Source organism: Fusarium oxysporum, chromosome 6 (assembly GCF_000149955.1).
Source record: "Fusarium oxysporum f. sp. lycopersici 4287 chromosome 6, whole genome shotgun sequence".
NCBI lineage: Eukaryota > Fungi > Ascomycota > Sordariomycetes > Hypocreales > Nectriaceae > Fusarium > Fusarium oxysporum.
The window spans coordinates 3,195,314-3,206,380 of record NC_030991.1 but is presented as its reverse complement, the minus strand read 5'-3'; the positions used below and the strand labels follow the sequence as shown (position 1 = coordinate 3,206,380).

The 11,067-nt window shown below is 46.8% G+C and overlaps 2 protein-coding genes across 2 annotated transcripts; one reads left to right on the top strand and one right to left on the bottom strand.

Moving 5' to 3' along the window:
• Positions 1 to 623: 623 nt before the first annotated feature.
• Positions 624 to 2,223, top strand: FOXG_13958 (uncharacterized protein; the record flags this gene model as incomplete). The annotated part of the gene is made up of 2 exons (XM_018394031.1): positions 624 to 1,419; positions 1,475 to 2,223. 2 exons carry the CDS (start codon positions 624 to 626, stop codon positions 2,221 to 2,223), a joined length of 1,545 nt encoding a protein of 514 aa, XP_018253432.1.
• Positions 2,224 to 2,563: 340 nt separating this feature from the next.
• Positions 2,564 to 5,522, bottom strand: FOXG_13957 (uncharacterized protein). The gene is made up of 2 exons (XM_018394030.1): positions 2,714 to 5,522; positions 2,564 to 2,625 (listed from the first exon to the last, which is right to left on the bottom strand). Exon 1 carries the CDS (start codon positions 4,253 to 4,255, stop codon positions 3,788 to 3,790), a length of 468 nt encoding a protein of 155 aa, XP_018253431.1. The 5' UTR covers positions 4,256 to 5,522; the 3' UTR covers positions 2,564 to 2,625; positions 2,714 to 3,787.
• Between the last annotated feature and the right edge of the window lie 5,545 nt (positions 5,523 to 11,067).

The following is an 11,067-nucleotide window of genomic DNA, read 5'->3' as shown; positions in this document are numbered from 1 at the left end:
TCCAAGTGCCACTGAACAGCGTTACATTGCGTAATGCCAGTTGCTGCAGCTGGTGTTGACAAACAAAATCGATCAAGTCATTCTCTAAAGTCCATTTCAAAGACTGTAGGGCTATTTTTTGGCCACTGGCCTGTCCTCCAGACTCGGGACATAAAACAAGTTCTTGTAGGTTCGGGAATGACCATAGAAATTGCTGCACTTCGCCATGCTTATAACCGCGCACCACTAAGTTGCTGACGTTCAAAGACACAATATTCTCGTTAACAACGAGCCATTCCTCGTTCTGTATGTCGAACGTTCTGAGAATGTTCACCCTAGTTATTTAAGGAATACGAAGTAAGGTTGGTAATAGCCTGTATGTGAGATTCTCTACTCTTACTTTAAAGAAAGGGACAACCCGTATCTTTTAGCGAAGTTCATTGTAGTACGCACTCTTGCACATTCCCCGCAGCGGCGTATGCCAAAGATCTCCTGCGCCAGATTCCTCCCAGTAAGGTCGAGGCCGAGAAGCCTATTAGCGAAGTCCTCGGTTCTAGTTAGCATCATAATGCTAGCTCATGCTTCCTCTTCTGACCCTAAACAGTCGAATCCACAGGAACGAAACCAAACATGCAGTGATGAGCATGGCATCTGACCATCGTTTCGCCAAGGTCGAGGGATGGCTGTCCCCGCCAGATTATTCAACCAATGCCAACTTGGCAAGAGAACGACGTCATCCCGGCACCGGGACCTGGCTTCTAAACAGTCCCGCCTTCCGGGAGTGGACAGTTGGAACACGCTGGCACCTGTGGCTCTACGGGCTGGCAGGGGCTGGCAAGACCATTCTGAGTACGACGATTCTGGATCATCTTCTGCAAATAGACACCCACACTACGCTTGCCTTCTTCTTTGACTTTAACGATGCCAGGAAACAGAAACTGGAGAATCTCCTACGCTCGCTGGCAGTTCAGCTTTATCATACCGGGAACGAAGCCGCGAGAAGACTTGATAGTCTTTTCACTTCACATGATGGACGGAGACAACCAGATACGAATGCCTTATCAGCCTGTGTTGACACAATGATACAAACTGCTGGAAAGGTTTTCATCATCATTGACGCTTTAGACGAGTGTATAGGGAGAGAAGAGCTTCTGCATTGGATCGGAGGCTTGAGATCCAGTAACACCCAGCTTGTCGTGACTGGCCGGCCAGAGGCAGACTTACGATGCAAGATCTCTCTTCTCTTTGATAAGTGTAATTGCGTCTTACGTAACAAGAAGGTTGTCAACGCCGATATTCGCGCCTATGTCACGGCAACGCTTGAACAGAAGCCTGGTTTCGTGGATAGGAACCTATCTCAAGATATTCTGGACAGAATCCGTGACAAAATCGGAGATGGAGCCGACGGGATGCAAGTTTTGACCCAGGTCATGAATATAAGTCAAACATTCTTCTGACATTCGTCGCAGGTTTAGATGGGCAGCTTGTCAACTAGAGAGTTTCGCTAGATGTCTGAGCCCGAAAGACATCAAGATAGCTCTCAGGTCTTTGCCCCGGGATCTGAATGAGACATATTACCGCATGGTCCAAAACAAGAGCAGCGCGATTCGTCTCCTGCAGTTTCTCGTCCACACCAGGCGGCCTCTGACACTACCAGAGGCCGTCGAAGTAATAACCACAGAGATAAATCAAGAGCCTCGAGGTTTCAACGTTAAACGCAGACTATTTCAAGCAGCCGACATCCTGCGATACTGCCCCAGCTTGGTGATAATCGCCGAAGTCACGAATGACGCTGAGACCGTGGACGAACTTCATCTTGCTCACTTCTCTGTCAAAGAGTATCTTCTTGAACAAGCCCAGTTCGACCTCGAAAGTGCAAGCATTGTCATCACCAAAACCTGCCTGACTTATCTTGCCGATATCAGGGGCAGTCACAGCACAATCAGATCCGATTTTCCAATGGCACGGTATGCAGCAGAATACTGGACGGAATACGCCGCTTCGGTCGAGACTTCTGAAGGAATCGTTCGAGTTACAGTTAATTTTTTAAAAGACGAGACAACGTTTCAACGGTGGTGTCGATTGTATCAGGCCGACCGTCGGTGGGACCATAAATCAGGACCTCCTGGAGCACCCAGACTGTATTATGCTTGTTTAGCTGGACTCCCAGGGGCCGCAAGAGATCTGACGACAGAGGGAGCAGACGTCAACGCGCAGGGCAGCCAATACGGCACTGCTCTATAGGCTACTTTACGTGAGGATAATCTAGAGGTCGTGCAATTTCTCAATCTGAACGGCGCCAAGATGACCAGAAAGCGATCCAGCTCGACAAACATCAGGGAACGAACGAAGTTACCTCGTCTTTAGACTACTGGTTTCGCTTAAACCTACGACCAAACCTCCAGCCTTTATCCTGTCGAAGCCATGGTCCCTAACTGTCATTCGTACCCAAGTAATTGGGTCAACGTTGTTCCTATCTTTATTCTACTCTAACCGAATACAGACGCACGGGTAATTCCCTAGACGGAATTTTGTTTGATGCAGACATATTGAGATGGCGTAGAGACGAGTTTATGAGGTAGGTGTGAGAAGAACATGAGTCGGAGATGGTATAGTAATAGACTTAATACATATGTTAGGATTTACCTATAAGGACCGAGGTGTTATCTAAGGGCAGAGATGGTACACAGTTGAGCTTAGAAAGCTTCCAGTGATATTATGTGGCAAGGCGTACCTGCGTAGTAGTATATCGTCGGGCAAGAGCTTGAGCCCACTGGAGGACCAGTTGTTAAGTTCGGCGATTCAGAGCTGAAAGAGATGGGCTGACCGCGCTTCTGCAGAAACATGAATCTCTAACTTGCATCAAGTTCGCAGACCCTCGTGTGCCTGCTTTGCGCGCGGCTGACGTGCTCCGTCCGGAACGACCCACAGTCGGTGAGATGTGGGCCGGCCGGCGCGAGGCCGTGGGAGGATGCTGCGATTAATTTGGCCCCGTTGACCCGGTTTCTTACCGGGGCTTAGACCAAATCCCGTTCCCGTTCGGCTCCCTCAGCGGTTCCGCACCGGGGCTCAGGCCAAGCTACGCTAGGCTCCTCTGTAAATCCGTCCCCTCTCTTTAAGCAGTTCAATTTTCACTTTCCACAGTGTTCATGTCTACCTTAACGAAAGACCTCTTGATTGCGAATTCTTCTATCGAGCTGCGGTTTCCTCCTGCTGCAGAAATGGGCTCCCGGATCATGGGCCGGAATTGATCCCATAATTTTTCCCTAGCTGATCATCAGCACTGCATCAACATCATGCACGATATCAGGTGTGTCCATGCCAGATGACTTGTCGACTAATTGGCAACGACGTAAAATAGATAGACTATCCAGGTATAGATCTGATGAACAACGCGGATAAAAGAGGACCTTCTGGAAGGGCTGCAGAAGATTTACGGTTATCTAGCAAGAGGGACATCGGGGATATTAAACAGCATTATGCTTACTAACTTGCAATCTTTCCGTACTGACAAGACCAATTGCAATACTCTGAATTAAACAGTGTAGTTGTCATAACAAGACAGCCGTCTTCCGTAAATGTGAGTAAACATCAACCTCTTGGATCCATTAATTGTAACAGACAAAGCCGAAAGAGCAACAAAGTGACGGGAAAGCATATGCGAGATCCTTCCAACATGCCAAGACACAATACATGGAGGGAGTCTTGCCTTAAGACGCTCAGTTTCTTTGTGTTGGCCAACGGGCAAGGGCAGCCATACGCCTCCTGTCGTCGCCCTTGATGCGACTTCCCAGGAAGTAGCACATCTTCAAGCCAAACTCGCCCGCAGAGATTGCACCTCGACGGAAAAGGCATCTGGTACATGCTTGCCCGTCACCGACTTCCTTTTCCGGCTTTGTCTGTTACAATTGATGGATCCAAGAGGTTGTCGATCATGAATCTCCGCCAGCATCAAGTCTACCAACATGCATCCCCCGCTTGATCGATCATACAGGACGTTGCGTGGCTCCGCATCGTGGTGCAAGATTCGGTACTGGTGAAGTCGCTTGAGCACTACAATGATCTGGTCGACAACATTCGGCCTAACCTCTTTCATCTCTCGCAAGACAGGCCGACCGCCATAACTGAGTAGCAAAAAATGTACATATACGCCACTGTCGAAGTAATACGGCTTGATAAGGTCAACTATACCCAGGCAGACTGGTACGAAGGTGCCCTGAAGTGACCAAACATGATCGTACATCTTATTTTCGTGCCGTAGATGTCTTGCATCCATTGCCTCTACACCTTTAGCCACGAGTGTGTAACCACGCAATGACAGGCATAGCTTGAAGAGGGACCCTCGCGATCCCGAGATGCCAAGCGGCGTACAATCAGCATCATCACCACGATCAGTTGCCAGTTGATCGCGCAAGAGGGCAACAAAGCTCTGTCGGTCGATATGTGCCTTGCCATGGTCCGCGATGTTAGGGCACCTCTCATCTAGAGGGCCGCCGGAAGCAATTCCACGCAGACATGCATGGGTGCAGTATGGCCGGTCTCGTATATTTTGTCGCTTGTCCGCATTCCCTTGTGTATCGGACACTCTTCCTTGCACTTGTGTTTCACTCGAACTCGTGCCTCTCGATTCGACTAATGATCGACCGGTTAGATTCGGTGTTGGAGAAGGGCTTTCGTCATCTTCGTTATCGTCGTCGCTGGATTGAACCTTCTTAACTTCGATAGGCAGGCATTGCGAACGCGTTCGGATCGGCGAGCGTGTGAAACCTTTCCATCGTTGTGCTCTGTATGGTGTGGTGCGCTTTGCTTTGCGGAGCGTCGCAGGGATGCTTCTGAGCACGTCGTCGTGCTCTACAGCCCATGTATCGAGTTGATCTGCAGCGTTGTGCCACGCCTGAGACGGCAGTGGCGATCAAATAGCTTGGAGTACAAAGGCGTAAACTTGCGCCACAGCCGTCCGATGAAGTCGGTTCTCGTCATCGTCTTCAACATCTAGACTCGGTATGCAAACAGAGTAGTAGACGCAGGAGGGATCCCTTGGTATGTGCAAGAAGATGTACGTCATCCCTGTACAGACGTAGCCATACTGCGTACCTTTGCCAACCATGTACGAGAAGAGCTGCGTTTTCACGACGGTGGTGAGTCACCTAGCTTCGAAACCCTCGCCCTCCTGATTGATCACATCGCGGTCGGGCTGGGTTTCTCCGACTAGTCCTGTAGCAACCTGATCGCAACTCAATTTATGGGGCGCTTTGTACTCGATTGCGACTGTTGGGAACCTCTGGCCGTCTGACGTTCGGGATATACAGAACTGATCTGCCCGATTGCCTTTCCCCCGCGCTTTCCGACGCCTCGATGTTCGGGCCGATGGTCTCAAGCCATTGGAGACTTAGTCCATAGATTCAGAAAGAGACTCGTCGGCGGTTCCAAGATTGGTATGACTCTCAAACGTCAGTATTCCTTTGAGACCAAGGTGGCTTCTCAGGGTTGGATCGGCAAATGTAGCATCCACAAGCTTCTGAACTGCGTTCTCTACCACGTCCTGTTCACTGTTTCTAAGGTCAATCTCGCTACTGATCGGATGAAGCAAAGACCCCACGTATTCTAGCTGGTGTCGAGACGGAAAAGAGGACTAGGCGGCGAACGAGGGACTAAAGGCCAAGTCGGCCCAATCTTTTTCTTGCTTTGTTGGGAATGCATCCCAAGGGACGATTCGATGAGGGTAGAAGCGGCCGGTCGGATTAGTCGTATCGTCTTGGGTCGTGAGGGACGGATCGGTGACAACATCGATAGCTAGACAAAGCGTATGGCAGGTCTCAAGGTATGGATTGAGTGATAGTGGTTGCGATGCGGTTGCGCGTCTTTTGGTGGCCCCGCGTTTTTGTCATCCTTCGGTGGCACGATTTTCGGCGGTTTCGCGTCGGCGCTATTCTTCCTCCAACAGCTTCTGCAGCCTCTCTATTCCTTCCATCGAGTCTGATTGATTAGTCCAAGTGTACGGGAAGAGGGTAGTGATAAGCAGTCAGAACAATTCTTCATAAAATGTCTGGAGAAAAAAAACATTGAAACGAGATAGGCCCTGCCGCCGTGGAAATCGCGCTAGAGGCGGATCAACTTAGTTCCCCCCCTTTCTCCATATTGATGACTAAGAAATGGGAGGCTTGCCCAAGGGGGGCCCATAGGGACACGCCTAGGCGCCTCTCCACTTCTGCACGCGTAGGCGTGCGGATTATGTCAGCCCCCAATTTGGCACAACTCCACAACTGCATTTCGAGTTTTGAGGCTGGCGGGTTTCAGAATCCCGAGATTCAGAACTGCAATGATTCCTAATTATCAAGCTGAATACAATTCCTGCTGCTCTTATCCATCATTCTCAGCCGCCTCCCAGATGTCGCGCATGCCTCTTCTGCTAGAAAATGGATTACTTTCCATCTCTGCCGCTACCTGAGCCTCCACCCGATCATCTTCTGCTTTACTCCAATCCAGGTACGCCATCATCTCTTCCTTACTCCATCCAATCTCTAGATCCGGTGGGTGTCGTACAGAGTTTGCCCATCTGCTTCCAGTCAAGACACCACTGGTAGCTTGCTTTGTCATACCGCAAAGGTAGACCTAACGCCCTCCGATACTGCTGGTTAGTTTTGACGCTACCACGAGGCTGCGCCTTATACCAAGCATCTCGAGCAGCAACATATCTCCGATAGATGGCTTGTGGGTCATCATATCTTAGTGTCGGCGCCACTGATGCTGTTGAAGATGATGCTACTGGCGACTTCCCTCCCTGTGTCGATGGTTTTGCTGATGACACTGCCGATGATGCTGCTGTCTCTATACTAACGACAATGCAGCTAGTATCATCCCTGCCAGACCCAGCATGTCCGGATAATCCTGATGATGGGTCTTCCAGTGGTTCCCCTTCCTGCAAAGATGATACAGATGCAGATACTGCTGCTGCTGGTCGTGCTTCCCCGGATAATGCTGGCGAGAGTGCCACTGGCATTGCTTCTACCTGTGCTGACGATGATGACAAATACAAAATCCCCTCGTACCGTTGAGGGCATGCCTTTGACGTCATCTTGTGTCCTAATTTGTGGCATCTACTGCATGTAGGTCGTGCTTTTGGCTGCGCTGCTGCCTGAACTGCCTCGAATGCACTTGGTTCTCTCTGAGTGCTCGATTGCGATTTACTTGTGGTAGAATTGGCAGCTATTCGATTAGATCGGTGGCGAGGCTCCAATAGCACCTGATGAACACCATGACGACTCAAATGCCAATGCGGGTGAAAATGCTCCAAGCGAAGGGTTTGGCCTTGCTCTTGTAGAGCCTTGAGAATATGGGCGCAAGGGAGGCCGTGGGATCGAGAGAATGTACCGGTACAACTAGGCAGGTCTTCTTTCATAAGCCGCTTCCGCTGTTCTTCAACTTTGCGTAAAGCCTCGTGAGATATCCAGCCACGTATGGCACTATATAGTGATCCAGAGAGCTCAATTGGTATTCGCATTTGCTGCCTGACTTGGTTGGAGCGCAGCTCAGATAATTAATTAAGAAGCGCATGTTTCATAGCTCTCCACGCCTCGAAGAGATCTAGCGTAGATTTCTTGAGGTGGCTCTTAAGGAGCCCATGGATACCCTCAACCCGTGAGGTGACCACATTACCAAAGTGAGGGTGCTGGTCGACCCAGGCCTTAACAAGCTTTTTCTTGTACGGATCGAGCCAGTTGGACTTGATGTAGCCAACCTCTTCGAGATATTGAGGCAGATAGCGCTTTTCAAGCTCTTGTACGCGCTGGTCAAATGCCTGTTCATCTGACGGCCTCATAATCGAATGCCAGTGGTTGAAAAAGTCATTCCAGTCGCTCAGACCTTGCTGATAGGCCTCAGACCCTTGCTTATGGTGTACGAATGTTGGCTGGCAATAGCGGAGGACCGCCTTATTCGCATGCCACAGGCATAGCAGAGAGATCGAAGACGGAAAGCAGCTCTCTACAGCGTTCATACAGGCCTTATCACGGTCAGTCAGAATAACAGATGGAAACCTTGTGTTGCAGAGTTCATACAGGGACCTGAGCCGGTCCAAGGCCCATATGAAGTCCTGCTCAGCCTCGCCATTAAGGAATGCGAAGGCGATACAGAAGGATCGCTGACAGGCATCAACACCAATCATATCAAGCAGCGGCATTCCGTATTTGTTCGTTTTGTATGTGCAGTCCAAGAAAAGTAGATCTGGGTAAGCCTTCAAGTATGCCAATGACTCCGGATGGGCGAACAACACCGCCGTGATTCGGTTATCTGAGTCAAGCTGCATCCGGTTCCAGAACCCTTCCTTGTCTAGCTGGTTAGCAAAAGCATGTATAGTGCTCTGACCCTCACAGAGCTCTCGTTTGCTATCTGCGATACGGTTGTAGATATCTTGCTGGGTTGCAATGGTATTCGAGTTCTGGCGAATATAAGTCCTGATATCTTTTGGCGCTACACCAGCGTTCGTAAGGCGGCTGATTGTTGACCTGTCCACATCCGAGAGCTGCCGATGGACTGGGTGCGCCGATTTGTGCCAACTTGGTTCATGGTTGTGTGAAGAAAATTGTGGACCCGGACGATGCCTTAAAGACCAAGTCGTCTTATCTAGGGATTCCTTCGCGATGATAGAGAACCGGCAGTTGGTTCCTCGCGTAGTAGTCTTGCGCTGGCGGTCCCTTGAGGCGCTTGGTGGCCGACACCATCGATCACATGCGCATGTGATAATCTGCCTGCCGCTGGTTGATCGCGACGATCTCCCAGTTACGAACGCGTATCCTCTTGGTGCTGCCCATTCATTGATAGCCGTGAGTAGAGCCTCTCGCGAGTCGTACGTGCCCTCCGGCGGAAGCACATCATCAGGAAATGCCGTCTGCGCCATAACGGCAACCCCTGAAAACTACGGTTGTGGTTAGCAATGGCAGCAATAGCCGCAGCCCCTGAGAAATGCAGTTGTGGAGTTGTGCCAAATTGGGGGCCGACATAATCCGAACGTCTACGCGTGCAGAAGTGGAGAGGCGCCTAGGCGTGTCCCTATGGGCCCCCGCGTCTCGGTCGTGGTAGGCCCATGCTATGTCCAATTGCTATGGCTAGCATGGGGAGAGCCATGCGTATCATTTGCCTCGGAGATGAGACCGAAGTCCAAGCGCGTTAATGTTTGAGCGCGGGACCAGAGCAAACGGTACCAGAGGTGTGTGCGCTGTTTGTAGAAGCACTGTGTTTGAATGTGGCTGAGCTTAACTGTGCAAACAGACGCCTGTTGACTAATTTAGGCGGGACACATTGCGCGATGCGTGTCGCGTATCGCGTTCTCCTCTACACAAGGTGACAACCGACCCATTACTTAGTCATCCAATAACACTAATATATCTGGCATACAAGTTGAGAAATCCTCAAAATAATTCAGCCTAGCGATCTAGCATAGCATTGCCAGTACGTATTGTTTATGGTTACTCCTATGGAATGTGTAAATTCGTACTTATTACTTTTCGTCCCCTGCTTGAGAACCCTGTGTCCAAAAGACAGGACGCGGAGTCGTGTGGGGCAATGGGAGCAACATGACGTAGCCCAAGAAGTCGGCTTTTGCCCATGATCCATTGAGAGGGTACAACACCTGCATTTGATGATCGGGGTAACGAGGTACCCCATAGTCCATCAGACAAGCGGTTGATTTTTCAGCCCTCACAGGAACGGCTGGACACTTAGGACGGAACAGAGTGATATTTTCTTAAAACTATTAATAACGTGTTTGATAAGTGAGTGGGTCAGACAAGTAAGTGAGTCACTGCACTGTATAGTATTAAAAAACCTACCCTATAGTATCTTTTTATTCTAAATAAAATAGATAAAAGTTTAAAAAAAATATTTTTAAGAATAGTATAATTAACCTTATTATAAAATATTTTTTTAAGATTTTTAGCTATTTTATTTTATATAGTAAAGCTTAATTATACAGTATAAATACAGTATAAATAGGTTTTAAGGTTTATAGCTGTATAGAATTTTTCTAAAAATCTTAAAAAGTTTTATATAATATATTTTAAGACTTATATATACGCTACTAGAATTACAGCCAATTTAGGCTTAGTTTGAATTTTTAAAGAATTTTTTAAACCCCGGGTTTAAGGTGGAAATAAGATTGACTCACTCACTTGGATGACCCACTCACTTATCAAACACGTTAAGTTATTTAAATTAGTTAATAAATCTTAAAACAGATTAAACTTTTCTTATAAATACAAAAGTAATAAAGGTATAGTTATAGCTTAAGTATATTATAACGATTGCACAAGCCGTTAAACCACAGGACAAAAGATCGGGCCATAATCGCTACGCAAGCAATCATAGGTGTGCTACAGCTGCCTTATAGAAGCCTTATAGCGCTGTTACGGGCACGAATCATAACAAAAAGGGGGAGAAAGGTAAATTAAGAAAAGAAGGTTTTAGTATTTAAGGAAAAACTATACATATTAGTAGACTAAGGCTAGCTTAATAGGTTAATAATAAATCAGATTAGGTTATAAGATAATATAATAGGAGAAATATAAGTTAATTATAAATATAAATATATAAATATTTTATTACTTACATTTCTAAGATTAAGTTTTTATTTATTTTTTATATTATATTTAAAGCTATATTTATAGAATATAAGTAATTATTAAGTAGTTCTTAAGTTATTTAAGGATAAATTTAATAATTAGGAGGAGACCTTTTTAACATATAGGCTAGGCAGGGAGGGTTAACCTATACGTTAAAAAGAAAAATATGTTACTTACTTATTTAACCTACTTACTTATTAAATATATAATAATTTAAGAACTAATTAATTTAATTATCATAGTTAAAAGTAATAACTTTAAAATTTATATAAAGAAATAAAAATAAAACTTAAATTTATTAGAAAATATATAAAAAACTATTATAACCCAAAATAATTAAAAAGATTAACTTTTTTAGAAAATAATATAATCTCCCTAGCTGTAAAGGATATTAAAATAAATTAATTAAGTTATAAATTAAATAATAAATTTATTAGGTATTACAAGATATTATACAAAAGTTTAAAAAATA

Coding starts and splice junctions, on each gene's coding strand:
- FOXG_13957 (XM_018394030.1), bottom strand. CDS start 4,255: ATGGATGCAAGACATCTACGGCACGAAAATAAGATGTACGATCATGTT.